Consider the following 17,127-nt stretch of genomic DNA (forward strand, 5'->3'; position numbering starts at 1 on the left):
AAATAATTGTAATCGTACATACATATAAAAGTAGATAAAAACTAGAATACAAATTAGAGAGTTTCAATAATATACATTAAACTTACTTTTAGTTTATCACCACAACGTTATAACTTGTTCTGTTTTTTTTTTTAAATAAATTAACTTTACTGATACAAGTGAGCGGTTATCAGTTTTAACGTATTTTCAAATAATCTTTCAAAAGAAAAAAAAAACAAAGCAGTTATTCGTAAACGTCATGGATAGCGTTTATTTATAATGTCGTAAACAAATAGCTTAAGCTTAAAGTATTTCAGCGTATTACGAACGAATAAAAATAGTACAATGTTTATAAAATAGATGCAATCATTTCTTCAAATGTAATCATTTAAACTCACTCTAGTAATTATTTTATTTTATATTGAATTAAAAAACAGCGGCTGCTCATTTTGATTTAAAAACAAAAATGACCAAGGAGTCATTAATTAAATGATTACATTTTTGTTTTTATTTCAGGTATGACAAAATTACTTAATTTATAGTAATAAAAGTAAATAACAATATAAATAAAATACCAGATAATAATAAAAATAGCATCATGGAAGAAGAGATAGGATTGAAATGAAAATAAAATTGCTGATTTTATTGAATCTTTTTTTAATCAATTACATTTATGATGAATGATTTTCTGCTAATTGAAAATGTTTAATAAATTTCAAATCGGTCTTATTTCAAACTGCATTATATCAGACTTGGGGTAATTAAAAAAAAGAGAATAACTTTGTTTGAATAAAATTATTAAAGAGGTAGTATGGTTTTTTTTAGCAAAATAGTGAATTGAAAAAAAAATCAACCAAATTAATGAATATAAGGAATTTAATTTTCATATAAAAATGACAAATTTTCAATCAAAAATAGAATATGTGTGAAGCTGAAAAGTCACATATTTTAGAAAATATTACACTTCTGATACCATTAAGATAAATTTTTAAAAAAATTTCAACAAAATAGTAAATTAACTTTTCAACCAAAGATATGAATCTTTAACAACAAAAAAAATGAATTTGACGTTGAAATATGAAATTTCAACTAAAAAATAGACAAGTTTTCAACAAAATAATTGAATTTGCAAGCAAAAATGGAAGTACAATTTTTAGTTAAATAAATAATAATTTTTAAATAAATAATTTTTAAGTAAACAAAAAACAATTCTCATCATAATAGTTACATTTTCAATCAAATAAATTTTCAATCCAAAAGATTTATTTTCTACCGAAAGACATATTTTCAACAAAATACATGAATTTTTAACTAAAAAAGATAAATTTTCGTTAAAAAACAAAAAATACTTCAATTTTCAGTTAGAAAAATAAATATGTAATAAAAAAAAGACGATGTTTCGATAAAATTCAAAATGGTTCAAGCAGCAAAAAAAATTTCAAACATAATTACAAAATATGCACGATTGGTCTCGCTTTCTATAAAAAAAGACACATTTTCAACAAAATACACGAGTTTTCAACTAAAAAATATCAATTTTCAATTAAAAAAAAAAACAAAGAATACTTCAACTTTTAGTTAGAAAAATAATTATACAATGAAAAAAAGAATTTTCGATACAAGTCGAAATGGTTCAACCTGCAAAGAAAAATTCAAAGGTAATTACAAAATATCTCAAATGACGAAAACACGCGCACTCAGTCGCACGATCGGTCTCGTTTTCTATAAAAAAAATCTACATTTTCTACAAAATACATGAATTTTCAACTAAAAAAGATCAATTTTCAACAAAAAAATGGAAGTTATACTTACAGACAAGAAAATTATTAACCATAAAAAAGAAATTTGCAACAAATAGTTAAATTTTCAGTTTAAAAAATAAATTTTGGAATAAAAAACTAATTTTTCACAAAAGAAATAAATTTAAAACCAACAAAATTAATTTAGATTAAAAAATACAGATTCTTAATCAATTAGATTAATTTTCTAAACAAAAAATATACATCATTTTTGCTTTTTTTTTTAATTCGCCTTTTGGGGTAGAATGAAAAATTCATCTTACTGGTAGAAAATTAATCAGCTTGATTAAAAGTTAATTTTTTTGGTTAAAAAATCCTCACTTGAGTTAAAAATTAATTTCTTTGGTTCACAATTAAACTATTTTGTTTAAAAACCTTTTTTTACCTGAAAATTAATTTTTTACCAGAAAATTCAACTGCTTGGCTAAAAAAATTAAGTATGTATTTTCTTGAACATCCTTTTTGTTTGTAGAAAATTAATCTTCTTGGTAGCAAATTATTGATTTTTTGTTGTTAAAAATTACTCATTTTAGTTGAAAATGCATTCCTTTTGTTAGAAATTTAACGATTATGTTAAAAACTCTTTTTTTTTTGTTATAGAAAGTTATTCATCTTAGTTAAAAATATATCCTCATTTGTTGAAAATTCGTTTTTTGTTATTGTAAAGATTCCCCATTTTGGTTAAAAATTAATTTTTATGTTTGAAAATGTATCATATTAATGTATCTACTTCGTGAAAAAATCATTGTTTTTGGCTGAAAATTCGTTTTATATGATTAAAAATTTTCTAACTTGTAAAAAAAAAATATTTTATTTTGGTTTGAAAATTAATTTTTTTAGAGTAAAATTTATATATTTTGTTGAAAATTCGTATTTTTGGTTAAATTTTTAATATTCTTGGTTTCTGTATCCGAAAATATGAATTAGTCATCGCTAAAAAACATTTTACTTCTCAAAAAAAAAAAAACCAGTTAAAATCGACAAAAAAATGTAATTTCTACCAAAATAGATTAATTTTCAATCCAAAAAGAACGAATTTTCAACAAAAAAGAATGCATCAAGTTTGAACCACATAGTTGAACTTTCAAATAATTAAGATAATTCCACCAACAAGATTGATTTTCAACTAAAAAATATGAATTTTTAATAAAATAGTTAAATTTTTAACCAATTATATAAATTTATAACAAAATGGGAAATCTTCAACAAAAGTATAAACTTTCTACAAAGAAGATTAAAATTTACTACAAAAGAGGACTTTTTAACGAAACGTATGAATTTTTAATAACAAAAAATAATTTTCAAGCAAAAAGATACATTTTCAATAATAAAAATTATTTTTCTACTAAAATGGAGAATCTTTAACAACAACAAAAAACAAAAACGAATTTTTTCCAAGAAAGATTAATTTTCTACAAAAAAGACGATTTTTTAACCGAAAATGAAATAGATTTAGATACAGTTGAGAAAATTTTAATCATGAAAAACGAATTTTCAACAAAATAGTTTAATATTCAACTAAAAAATTGTTTTTTTCACGAATAAAATTAATATTCTGCCACAAAATGCGAATTCTTTAACAAAATTCATGAATTTTCAACCTAAAGGATACATTTTCAACTAATAAGATTAATTTTCTACTAAAACAACAGTTGAATTTTCAAGAAAATAGTTCCATTTCCAACCAAAGAAATTAATTTTGAATCCGACAGATGAATTTTTAACAAAGGGAATTAATTTCAAACGACTGGGATTAATTTTATACAAAAAAAGACAATTTTTTAACAAAATACATGAATTTTCAACTAAAAAATAGTTAAATTTTCAGCAAAAAATTAATTTTAAATGAATAAAAACAAAATTTAACCAAAGAAATGAATTTGCAACCAAAAAGATAATATTCTATCAGAAAAGACACATTTTCAACATAAAAAATCCACTAAAATGATGAATTTTATTTTATTTTTTTCAATCATTTTTAAACAGAAAAATTAATTTTCTATAAAATAGTGCAATTTTTAAGGAAAGGCGTGAATTTAAAACCAAGAAGATTAATTTTCAACAAAAAAAACACGAATTTTTAATAAAATTCCTTAATTTTCAAATGAAAAATCAATTTTCACACCAAAATGCAATAGTTATATTTACAGTTGTAAACATTAATTTTTAACCACAAAAGATGAATTGTCAACACAATAAATGCCTATTCAACCAAATATTTGACTTTTAAACTAAAGAACATACATATTTAACCCAACTCGGAGTTTTTTTAATTTTCCGACAAAAAATTAATTTTGAACAACAACAAAAGAAGTATTTCCAACAAAATAATGAAATTTTTAAAGAAAAAAAAAAATAATTTTCAACTAAAACAAGAAATTTTTCACTAAACAAATTTTCCAATAACGCGGAGTAGATAAATTTTGAGGATAAAAACAAATTAATTTTAAACAATAAAAAAAAGTTTTCAACAAAATATTTAAAAGAAAAAAGTGTTTCAAATCAAATAATGAATCAAACTAAGAAAGAAGAGATTTTTTAACGAATTAGTTTACTTTTCAAATAAGTAGTTTAATTTTCAACCAAAAAAGATTAATTCTCAAGAAAAAATTTGATTCTATGTATATGTTTTAAACAAAAGATTTTAATTTTAATCCAAATACAGTTTAAGTTAACCAAAAAAGACCATTTTTTCAAAAAAATAAATAGGAATTTGAATAAAAAAGTTGCATTTTCAACTCAAGAAGATTTATTTTCAAACAATACTAGTTCAATTTTCAGTTCAAATATAATAATAATTTTCAACCAAATACATGAATTTTCAACTAAAAAATATCAGTTTTGAAACAGAAAAAAATAGTTATATCTTCAGGTTAAATAATTAATTTTTAACAACAAAAAGGAATTTTTAACAAAATAGTTCGATTTTAACAACAAAATAAATTTGCAACTAAAATTAAGAATTTTTCACACAAAAAAATTAATTTTCAACAAAAAAAGAGTTTTCAACACAATATTTACATCTTAAATAGAAAAAAGGGCTTTTAACTAAAATGATAAATTAAATTAAAAAGAAAAATTTGTTTAACTAAAAATACCATTTTTGAACAAAATAAATAAGTATTTGAATAAAATAGTTGCATTTTCAAATAAATTTTTCTGTTAAAAAATAATAATTTTCAACCAAATACATGAAGTTTCAAGTAAAAAATATGAGTTTTGAACCAGAAAAAGAATAGTTATATCTTCAGGTAATCAATTAATTTAAAAAAAAAAAAGGAATTTTTAAAACTAAATAGTTCAATCTTAACAAAAAATAAATTTTTAATTGAAACTAGGAATTTTTCACCAAGAAAATTAATTTTCAACAAAAAAAGAGTTTTAAACAAAATATTTAAATCTTTAATAGAAAAAGGGTTTTCAACTAAAATGATAAATCAAACTAAAAAAAGGAATTTTTTTAACGAAGTAGTTTCATTTTCAACTAAGTAGTTTAATTTTCAACCAAAAAAATCAATTTTTCACAAAAAACATTATAGTAAATGTTTTAACAAAAAAAAAGATTGTAATTTTCAACCAAAAAGACCATTTTTTAACTAAATAAATAAGAATTTGTATCGAATAGTTGCATTTTCAGCTCAAGAAGATATATTTTTAAACCAAACTAATTCAATTTTCAGTTAAAAAATAATACTTTTCAACCAAATACATGAATTTTCAAGTAAGAAATATCGGTTTTGAACCAGAAATTGAATAGTAATATTTTCAGTATAAACAATTAATTTTTAACAAAAAAAAAAAAGAATTTTTAACGAAATAGTTCAATTTTAACAACAAAGTACATTTTTAACTAAAATGAAGAATTTTTCAACAAAAAAATTAATTTTCATAAAGAAAAGAGTTTTCAAGAAAATATTTAAATCTTAAATAAAAAAAAGGGTTTTCAATTAAAATAATGAATCGAACTAAAAAAGGATTTTATTTTAAAGTAAGTAGTTAAATTCTCAACCAAAACAGATCAATTCTCAAAAAAAAATGTAATAGTAGACGTTTTAACAAAAAAAAATATTTTAATTTAAAATAAAACAGTTCAATTTAACGAAAAAATACAATTTTTTAACCAAATAAATAGGAATTGGAATCAAAAAGTTGCATTTCCAACTCAAGAAGATATATTTTCAAACAAAACTAGTTCAATTTTCTGTCAAAAGGATTATTTTCAACCAAATACATGAATTTTCAAGTAAAAAATATCAGTTTTGAACCAGAAATGGAATAGTTTATTTGCAGTATAAACAATTAATGTTAAACAAACAAAAGGAATTTTTAACGAATTAGTTCAATTTGAACAACAAAATACATTCTTAAATGGATTTAAGAATTTTTCACCAAAAAAAGTAATTTTCAACCAAAGGCTGAGTAGTCAAATTTTCAGACTAAAAAATTAATTTTTAATAAAAAAAAGAGTTTTCATCAAAAAATTTAAATCTTAAATAGAAAAAAAGGGTTTTAAACTAAATTGACGAATCAAACTAAAAAAGGAAAGATTTTTTAACGAAGTAGTTTAGTTTTCAATCAAAAAAGGTTAATTCTCCAAAAAAAAGGAAATAGGGAGACGTTTTAACAAATAGAAATAAAAATTTTTAATTTTAAACCAAAAAACAGGTCATTTTAACCAAAAAAATTCCATTTTTTAATAAAGTAAATAACAATTTGAATGAAATAGTTGCGTTTTAAAATGAAGAAGGCATATTTTCAAACAAAACTAGTTTAATTTTAAGTTGAAAAAATTATAATTTTAAGCCAAATACATGAATTTTCAAGTAAAAAATATCAGTTTTGAACCAGAAATAGAATAGTTATATTTTCAGTTTATACAATTAATTTTTAACAATAAAAAGGAGTTTTTCAAAGTAAATAGTTCAATTTTAACCAAAAAAATTAATTTGTAATTGAAATTAGGCATTTTTCACCAAGAAAATTAATTTTCAACAAAAACTTTTGTTTTCAAGAAAATATTTAAATATTAAATAGAAAAAAGGGTTTTCAATTAAAATAATGAATCAAACTAAAAAAAGATTTTTTTTACGAAGTAGTTTAATTTTCAACCAAAAAGATAAATTCTCCACAAAAAATGTAATATTAGACGTTTTAACAACAAAAAAAAAAGATTATAAGATAACGAAAAATACCATTTTTTTAAACAAAATAAATAAGAATTTGAATCAAATAGTTGCATTTTCAACTCAAGAAGATATATTTTCAAACCAAACTGGTTAAATTTTCTGTTAAAAAATAATCATTTTCAACCAAATACACGAATTTTCAAGTAAAAAATATCAGTTTTGAACCAGAAATAGAATAGTTACATCTTCAGTTTATACAATTAATTTTTGACAACAAAAAGGAATTTCTTAAACTAAATAGTTCAATTTTAACAACAAAGTACATTTTAAACTAAAATGAAGAATTTTTCACCAACAAAATTAATTTTCAACAAAAACAGAGTTTTCAAGAAAATATTTAAGTATTAAATAGAAAAAAGGGTTTTCAATTAAAATAATGAATCAAACTAAAAAAGGATTTTTTTAACGAAGTAGTTTTAACAAAAAAATAAAATAAAGATTTCAATTTTAAACCAAAAACAGTTCAATTTAACCAAAAATACCATTTTTTTTAAACAAAATAAATGAGAATTTGAATCAAATAGTTGCATTTTCAACTCAAGAAGATATATTTTCAAACCAATATAATAAATAATAAATTTTTAACAAAAAAAAAAAGGAATTTTTAACGAAATAGTTAAATTTTTGTAGAAAGAATCATTTTTCATCAAAAATTTTTGTAAAAAATTAATCTTCTTGATTTTAAACAAGAAACAAAGTTTGAAAACAAAATATTGAAGGAAATTTTAACTTTCAACTCAAATAATACATAAATGACCTTTGGATTGACTACAAATGTATATCTAGACCAAAATCCACCACCATAGTCCGAAATTTTGTAAGATAAATAACAATTGATTTTAATTCGACATGTTCAACTCATAAAAATCTCTCTCAAACATTTTTTCCACAATCGGAACTCAATCTTTCAAGCAAGATTCCAGGAAAAAACTTCTCACCCACGACGAATCATAGAGAGATTACGTGTCTCAAATAAAATGAAAAGAATCTACACGTTACATGTGTGTTTGGCCTGCTTTTCAAACTTCTAGAAAGATAACCTACAAACTTCAACTTTGACAATCAATACGTTCGTCGAACGTTTAATAAAAAAAATGATGAGTAAGAGAGCAATGAATTGGACAATTCAATTCTATCTCTTGCCCTTGAATTTTGTTATGAATAAGAGGTTAACTATTAGATAACAAAATGCTTTCTAACTCCAAGAATCAATTGACGAGAAGTACCTTTTTTTTGTAAAGCCTTCGAGCGATTCGTTCTGGCGGCAGTGGTACACCAGGAGGCGCAATGCTGTGTTGAAGAACATCCAGGACACTGCTCAATGCTTCTCGAATTACATCCATAATTCTGGTGTCCTTCTTCCGAGGAGCTGACATCTTCGAGTGATATCTCTCCTTCTTCTTTCTCATCTAAAACGTCAACCGCTTCCGTACAACCACTCGAGAAATCACTGGCCATTTGCACTAACTTACCCTTAAATCGACTAAAAACTAATTAGATATTCATAAAAAGAGAGAAAACTTGCATTTCCAATAAACGAAGGCCGAGGTTATTACGCGTTTAAAGTCGCTGCGAAGTACCCCATAAAACACCGAGTTTACTGAATTAAGCGTAAATTTTTCCAACGGATTTATAAAATATATTATTTATTTAACTCCTCGTGTTAATTATTTTTAGGAAAAACGAAATTAAAATCACGATTCGCGCACTTCCTTTCACAAGATTCGTCGATGATGTTCCGTAAATACAGGTTCGCAGCCATATTGTCAAATTGTCTTCAGCTTTGTGACGTCATGTGGACTGATGATCGTGAGGGCGCTGATCCCTGTTACAACTTCTGCGCGTGCGTTGATTCTTCGCGGTTTAAAAATTATTTTTTTTATAATACACCATTTTTAAGACAAAAGCGGTAATCTTGCGTATTAAATGTCACTTTTTGCAGAGATATTGATAACATTTAATTTTAACGTTGAATATTTTTTTTATATTAGGAAAGATTTTTAGCTTTTAAAAAATGGCGAAAGTCAGCTGTTGAATCAGCTGATTCTGTTTGTGATTTAAATCCTTGAATCTTCAATTTTGGAGTTTTGCATCATCTTGCATCATCCAATCACGCAATCTTACCTAATATTGATTTTCGTGATTTTTGTTTATAAATTGGATATTAAGTTGCGTTATTTTCAAAAGTTTTGTTGTTCTGTTGACAATACGCGTGTAATTAACAAATATTGTTGTGAAAATTTAGTATAATTATTGTTTTCTTGACAAATTTGAAACGACGTACATGACGTAAATACAACGTTTCTAAAGTTTAATCTTCACAGGTAAGTAATAATATCAATAATTATTGTTCATAACAATTCTTTTTTCGAATATTTCGTTCAAAATCGTATTTTTTGGTTAAATTCAGGTTTTTTAAATTCACTTTTTTATTTATCATTTAGGTTGAAAAATATTTCTTTTCTATTAAAAATGTAAATATTTTCTTGAAAACTTATTTTTTGGAAACTAATTTTTTTAACATGAAAATTGAACTTCTGCGCGTAAGGTGAAAATTTATCTTCTTTACAGTTAAAAAATGGTATCAATTGTTTGAAAATTAATGCTTTTGGTTGAAAAATAATTGTTTTAGTTAAAAATTAAAATTTGGTTTAAAAATTCGTCTTTGTTAATAGAAAAATAATCTTCTTGGTTGAAAATTATTTTGTTACTGTTGTTTGATACCTATTTTTTGGTTGTAGAAAATTAATCTTATTAGATAAAAATTAATCCTTTGCTTAAAAATTTATTTTTTTGGTTATTAATTCCTCATTTTAGTTAAAAATTTATTTCCTTGGATACAAATTTAAATATTTTGTTGAAAACACTTCATTTGTTATTGAAAATTACTTTTTTAGCTTGAAAAATTAACTAATTCGTGTTTTGTTCAAGATCTATATTCTTGGATAAAACTTTATTTTTTTGTTGTTGCAAATTCATTTCTTTGTATGAGAATTAGTTTTTTTATTTATTTGATAAAATTGATATTTTTCGTTGAAAATTCATATATTTTTGTCGAAGATTCGTATTTTTTTGCGTAACTTCAACTGTTTTTGATTTAAAATTGCAATATTTTTTAGTTGAAACATCAGAAATTACATTTTTTATGGAGAATTCATCTTTTTTGGTCGAAAAAATTTTTTTTCTATTCAAAATTTAAATATTTGGTTAAAAAACAATTTTTCAAATCGATTTTTTTATTTTGAAAAATAAACCACTCAGCTTTGATTAAAAATTTATCTTCTTTAGTTCAAAATTCAACTAATTTTTTGAAAATTAATCATTTTGGTTGAAAATTAACTTTTTGGTTCAAATTCCTTATTTTTAACTGAAAATGCATCTCTTTGGTTACAAATTTAACTATTTTGCTGAAAACACTTTATTTGTTATTAAAAATTAATTTTTTTAGTCTAAAAAATTAACTAATCCGCATTTGGTTGAAATTCCATCTTTGTAGAGAAAAATGTACTTTTTTGGTTGCAAATTAATTTCTTTAGTTGAAAATAAGTTTTTTATTAATTTTAAAATTAGTTTTTTAGTCCTTTGAAATTAGTTTTTTTCAGTCCTTTAAAATTAATTTTCTTTGCTGAAAATTTAAATAATCCACTATGTTGTGAACATTGATGTTTTTTTCGTTCAAAGTTTATATATTTTTGTTGAAAATGTGTCTTTTTGGTTGCATTCAACTGTTTTGGTTAAACATTTTTTTTTAGTTGAAACATCAACTATTGCGTTTTTTGCGGAATTTTTTTTTTTAATTCTACTATATACTTAAAAGTAAAACTAATTTGTTAAAAAACATGTTTTTGTTGTTAATTCATCAATCCTCTTGATAAACCCTTTTTTGTATTCAAAATTTAATTATTTAGTTAAAAATTATTTGGTTTGGTTGGAAATTATTATTTTTCAACTGAAAATTTAACTATATATTAATTTTGATGTAAGAAAGATCAATTCTTAAACCAAAATTGAATAGTTACATTAAATAAATAAATAATAGTTAAATTTTCGGAAAATACTACATTTTTACGATTTGGAAAAAATATCTTCTTCAGTTGAAAGTGCAATTATTTGATTTAAATTCCTATGAATTTGATTTAAAAATTGCATTTTTTGGTTAAATTCAACTGTTTTTCGTTTAAAATCACAACTATTTTAAGTTGAAAGATCAACTGTTACATTTTTTGTAGAGAATTCATCTTTTTTGGTTGAAAATTATTATTTTTTGGTTAGAGAATTCCTCATTTTAGTTGGAAATTTATTTATTTGGTTAAAAATATAACTATTTTGTTCAAAACACTCTAGTTGTTATTTAAAATTAATTTTTCATCCTGAAAAGTTTACTACTCTGGGTTTGTTTAAAAATGAAAATGTGCCTTCTTTAGTTGAAAAGTCAACTATTTGTTGGAAAATGCATTTATTTTGTCGACAATTCGTCTTTTTTGTTGTTAAAAATTAATGTTTTCAACTGTAAATATAAACATTTCATTTTGGTTTGAAAATTGATATTTTATAGTAAAAATTAATTAGTTTTGTTGAAAATTCGCCCTGCAACTGAACAATTTTTCATTTGCAACGACTTAAAGTTAAAATAATTTAACTTCTAATTTAAAAAGTGTCTCAGGAGTAATATGTCCACTCAATAATTTAAAATGTGGCTCCCTCAACCTCAGCCAGAAAGCGAATAAATTGGGGGGGGGGGGGGGGCATCATAAATAGAATGTTTTCAGGTTTAAATTTAAACCGCCCTAATGTAGGGTGTAACGAAGGAAGTTGTTGAAACTAATAGGTGGTATTCAAGGGTTCGCAAGACTGAGTACCTCTTACCCGCACCGCAGTCAAGTAACGGCGGCCATATTTATACCCCTCAGTCATTCTTAGTGCCTGTGCAATATAGCCCAATTCCGGGAAAATGTCAAATATATTTGATAATAATTATTTTGGTACCTCACGGTTGATGGTTTTACTAGATATAAAGTTAAAGTTGCTATGTCTGAAGGTTTTGATCCGTATAAGTTGAACGTACGCGATTTATCAATAGAAGAAACTGAAATTCCCGCAGTTGCTACTTTAGGATCTTCTGACTTATTTGGTTAATACTACAGATTTTTTAACCAAATAACAATTCAAGACTTATAAATGCGTTGATCGAAAAACGGCCGGAATAGGCCTGAAGACATGGCAAAGTTATCCTACGACATGACAACGCACCGTCTCATACCGCTAAAGTGGTGAAGAACACATTAAAAGCATTGAATTGGGAAATATTATCGCACCCGCCGTACTCTCCAGACCTCGCCCCGTTCGACTATCACCTTTTCGCATCGATGGGACACTCACTCGCAGAGCAGCGCTTCGCCAATTTTGAAGATGTCGAAAAATGGCTCGTCGAATGATTTGCCTCGAAAGAGGAAAATTTTTTTTGGAATGGTATCCATGATTTGCCTGAAAGATGGGCAAAATGTGCAGAATCCAATGGTCAATACTTTGAATACATTTTTTTTTGGGATTCCCTTGAAAATTAAGTGTTTTCTTTATTGAAAAAACCGGCAAATTTCAACTAACACCTCTTTACTAGAGGTGTTAGTTGAAATTTGTCGGTTTTTTCAATAAAGAAAACACTTAATGCTTTTTCTAAAATTTTAAATTAATTTTTCATCTTCAATTTTTAAGATTTGAAAGATGTTAATTTTTTATTTCATAAGATATAAATATACCATTTTTCAGCAATTTAAATAGAAAAATTTAAATTCTAAACGCTTTAAATTTGTAAATTTTCGGGGGAATAATTCCAGAGTATTACAGCACTGATTTCTTAAAATATACTGTAAACTAACAAAACGAACTCAGGTAACAAAAATCGATTCACTTGTGTTGAATGGGTTTCGAAGGTTTCTGAATCGCGTATTTTCCACTGGAATTCCAGATAGCCGCCGATTGGTTTTTTAAAGACTTTTAGTCGTCATTATTTTTTTGATTAACTAATATGCTGCAAAAGCCTTTTTACAACATCTAGAACTAAAATAGCAAAAGGGATTTAGTAGCCTTGCGCATGATTTCTTTTAATCTTTCGATAATTTATAAATTTAAAAAATCGTGTAAAATATGGAAGTTTAACCTAAAAAAAGTCGGTCTCATTAAAAAAGAGGGAAACCGATTAAATCTGACCTAGCTTGAAATGGTAATTGCAGTACATAGCAGATTTAAATTCTGCTTGAGAAAATGACCGATTCACATAGTCTCAAACCGATTAAGTTGTAACTTTCTGAATTTGCGAATGAAAGATACGCAATTCACAGAACCGTCTTTTCAATGGGTTCGTTTTTCCTGGGTGGAAACGAAAAATTACAAAATTAATATAATAAAAGTGGGAAATATAGTCACTTCCCATACAAAACAAGAACATCGGGGTATAAACATGGCCGACTTTTCAGTTGGATGGCAGAAGTGTACGTGTGGGTACGCTGCGACGCGACGTCACGTGCATATCGCCTATTATGTGCAACGGCGGCCATATTTATACCCAAAAGTCAACCTTATATCCTGTGAAATATGAACAAAATACGGAAAAATATATTTGGTAATAATTATTCTGCTAGCCTCACGGGTTATGATTTTACTAGATATGACGTTAAAGTTGCGTTACGTGAAGTTTTTGATCCGTATAAGTTGAACATGAGCGATTTAGCAATAGAAGAAAATTAAGTTCTCGCTTTGGATCTTCTGACTTATTTGGTAAATACTGCAGATTTTTTAGCGGATTAAAACAAAGTGTTTACCAAATGCCCGTTAAGAAAGCTTGCATTAAAAGGTATGAAAAATTTGGAATCCCTAAGAGTAACTTTTCTGTCCTTCGCTTTTTAATCCTCATTAAGTGGCGAAAATTATAAGTTTCCAATTCCTTTCAGAGCCGATCGGAGCTGCTAAACGGAACTTTAAATAAATTAAAAAAACAATTTTCGTTTGAAGCATTAAAACGCGCTCTAAAAGCATGAAATTTTTAAAGTCTAGTAGGACTGTACACGAGAATAATATCTTTATGCTTAAATATTCACTTTCTTTAAATATTATTAATCACAAACATATAAAATGCTGATCAAAAATTCAAAAAGTTATTTTTTACGACATTCATGTGTGTGATAATTATTCTTAACTTCGTAAAATGACCGGTGGTATGTTTCAAAAAGCTTTTTACTTTATTATTATTCTAAAAGCAGTATATACTAGGCAGTCTGATAAGTCCCTGAAAAATGAAACACGGAGACGTTTTTTGGCCAAAGTCGGTTTTATTTTTCAACATACTCTCCTTTTAGGTCGATACAGCGAGTCCAACGATTTTCTAACTTTTTGATACCGTCCGAAAAGTAATCGATCGGAAGGTCTCCAAAATACGCCTCAGTTTCAGCTGTGAGCTCCTCATTTGAGTAAAAACGCTTACCGGTGAGCCATTTCTTCAGGTTAGGGAACAAGTAATAGCGCTGGGGGCCAGGTCTGGTGAATACGGTGGCTGAGGAACCAATTCGAAGCCGATTTCATGCAATTTTGCTTGTGCAAATAAGCATGAATGAACAGGCGCATTATCGTGATAATAAAGCGGTTTTTTCTTCTTCAAATGCGGTCGTTTTTCGGCGATTTCGATTTTCAATCGGTCCAATAATGATGAATAGAATGCTCCGGTTATGGTTTTACCTTTTTCAAGATAGTCAACGAATTTTATGCCATGTGAATCCCAAAATACGGAGGCCATAACCTTTCCGACCCATTGTTGCGTTTTTGGACGCTTCGGAGCACTTTGCCCCGGTGAAACCCACTGTTTTGCCTGTTGCGTTGACTCAGGAGTGTAGTAGTGGATCCAAGTTTCATCCATGGTTATGAATCGGCACAAAACCTCGGTCGGCTTACGCGAAAATAATGCCAAATTCTTCTGGGAAGTTGTCACACGACTTCGTTTTTGGTCCACTGTGAGCAAACGCGGCACCCATCGTGCGCAGAGCTTCTACATGCCCAAAACTGAATGCACGATATTGCCCACACGTTCCAATGATATGCCTAAAGCATTAGCTACCTCTCTCAATTTCACTTTGGGATCATTCAACATCATATCATGGATTTTTTCAACATTTTCTGGTGTAGTGACCTCTTTTGGGCGCCCAGATCGTTCAGCATCAACGGTGCTCGTATGGCCACAACGAAACTCGGTAAACCACTTATGAATCGTTCCAATCGACGGTGCAGAGTGCGGGTAATACTTATCCAGCTTGGCCTTGGTCTCGGATATCGTTTTCTTGCGAAGATAGTAGTGTTTGATCAAAACTCGAAACTCAGATTTTTCCATATTAAAAAAAACTCGGAGGTTAGTCGCTTCTCAGTGCTGTATCTTGTAAATGCGTAAACATAAATGGTTGAAGTTTTGACAGGCGTCATTTGAAGGATCAAGCTCGACGAAAATGGTCCACATTAGTGAATACTAATGCCATCTCTTAGAATTTTCAGGTACTTATCAGACTGCCTAGTAAAAGTAGCGAAATCTGTTAAATTAAAAGGGATTAAAATTGTTCTAATTCTTGGTTGCTTTTTTATATTCAAAAATATTCACAAAAATAGTGTCACCACTGGGTACAGAAAAGGACTTAATTTAAGAGCTTACTTCTACTGCTGTAGATATTCAAAACTCGAGGACAAGAAAGGGGTCCAGGAGTATGGGGTCGTTCGAAAAATACGTAACACTTTTTTTAGCAAATCCCCCCCCCCCCCGTCAGTAACGCATTTTTCTATACTAAGTGTATGTAACTTTAACATTAGCGAAACACCAAAATAATTCTAAGAATGAATGTAGAAAATTATAGTTCGTTACAAAGAAAGAGGTTAGGTTAATAACCCGATAATTTTATTGTTTTCATATTACTTCTAAAATAATTAAGAGTATTATTGCCAGTGCCATCTTTCTTCACCCAGTAAATAAAACAGATTCAAAAGAATTTAAAGTTTATAGGAAGAGGCAGGATTTATAATACGATTTGTGGAAATTTTAGGATTCATGAGTGTTTTGGTAGGTCGGAATTATGTTGAATCCCGAATTTAATGATTAGAATAAATGCCTGGTCTTATGCATATTAATTCTTAGCGTCTTTTTTTGTTTTGATGTTATGTTTGGTAAGATTTTTTTATGTTATGTCTTAAAGTACATAATCCATAATGAGTATAAGGTAATCTATGGGATGAAAAGAGCTATTCCATCAAATGTTAGTGTGGGCTAATTCCAGAAATGGCATTGTTTGGTGTTTATTAATAAAACACTCATGAATCCGGAAAGTTCCACTAATCCGTGAAATAAAATGACAAATAATCAACAGAATGAATAGAAAAAATAATGATAGTTTGTTTCAAAGTAAGAGGTTAGATTAGTAGCCCGATAATTTTATCGTTTCCATATTATTTCTAAATCAATGAAGAGTATTATTGTTATTGCTATGATTTACGACCAACAGAATGAATCATAATAAATTAAAGAATAAATTAGTACAATAAGTGACAAATAATTTAGAGAATAAATAGAGAATAACACAGGCCCACAAAAAAAAACAAAAGTGTCTGTGCAATTGACCAGACCTATATATTCTTATGTATTTTTCGACGCTGTATCCGAATTTGCAATAAAAAAGTAGGGTCCAGCTATTTTTTATGGGGTTTGGCTCGAAAAACCTCATTTTTTACGGTTTTTTCATGGTTTTTTTTAAATAAAAAAAAAATAAAGAAAATTTTTATTTTTTTGACTTCAGAATCGAATTCTACGGGAAAAAATACATCGAAAACCATGTTTTGATTTTTTTTTTTACAAAAATTTCAACCCACCATACGGCGATGAACAGGCAGAAAATCGCGAAAAGTGAAAATTTGCTTCAAATTTGATTAAAATGACATTAAAATCAAGGTTTACGATTTTAAACCGATTTATAAACATTGAAAATACTTTACTGGGGGTTTTTGAGGTCGCTGATCACGAATTTTAAGTCATTTTTTTTAAAAAACAATTCCTAGTCGGCGTAAGTGGACAATAAACGTGATAAATTGATATTTTTTTCAAAAAATCGATGTTTTGGATACTGTTCTGGAGGTTTTCCACT

The 17,127-nt window shown here is 26.5% G+C and overlaps 2 protein-coding genes across 4 annotated transcripts in view; one reads left to right on the forward strand and one right to left on the reverse strand.

Annotated features, from left to right (window-relative positions):
* The window catches only part of LOC117168698 (serine-rich adhesin for platelets-like), a 46,290-nt gene extending 37,563 nt beyond the window's left edge, over window positions 1-8,727 (reverse strand). For all 3 annotated transcript variants that reach the window (XR_004466541.1, XR_004466540.1, XM_033354384.1), the window contains exon 1: window positions 8,191-8,727. Coding sequence is in view for 1 of the 3 variants with exons in the window: in XM_033354384.1 (XP_033210275.1) it covers window positions 8,191-8,422 (232 nt within the window). In the remaining 2 variants the exon portion in view is untranslated. The remainder of the gene's footprint in view (window positions 1-8,190) is intronic.
* Window positions 8,728-9,075: 348 nt separating this feature from the next.
* LOC117169413 (bifunctional transcriptional activator/DNA repair enzyme Ada) overlaps window positions 9,076-17,127 on the forward strand; it is a 34,739-nt gene continuing 26,687 nt past the window's right edge. Inside the window, exon 1 of the mRNA XM_033355785.1 lies at window positions 9,076-9,288. The gene's annotated coding sequence lies outside the window, so the exon portion shown is untranslated. The remainder of the gene's footprint in view (window positions 9,289-17,127) is intronic.

The sequence above is a fragment of the Belonocnema kinseyi genome, chromosome 3 (assembly GCF_010883055.1).
Source record: "Belonocnema kinseyi isolate 2016_QV_RU_SX_M_011 chromosome 3, B_treatae_v1, whole genome shotgun sequence".
Lineage (NCBI taxonomy): Eukaryota > Metazoa > Arthropoda > Insecta > Hymenoptera > Cynipidae > Belonocnema > Belonocnema kinseyi.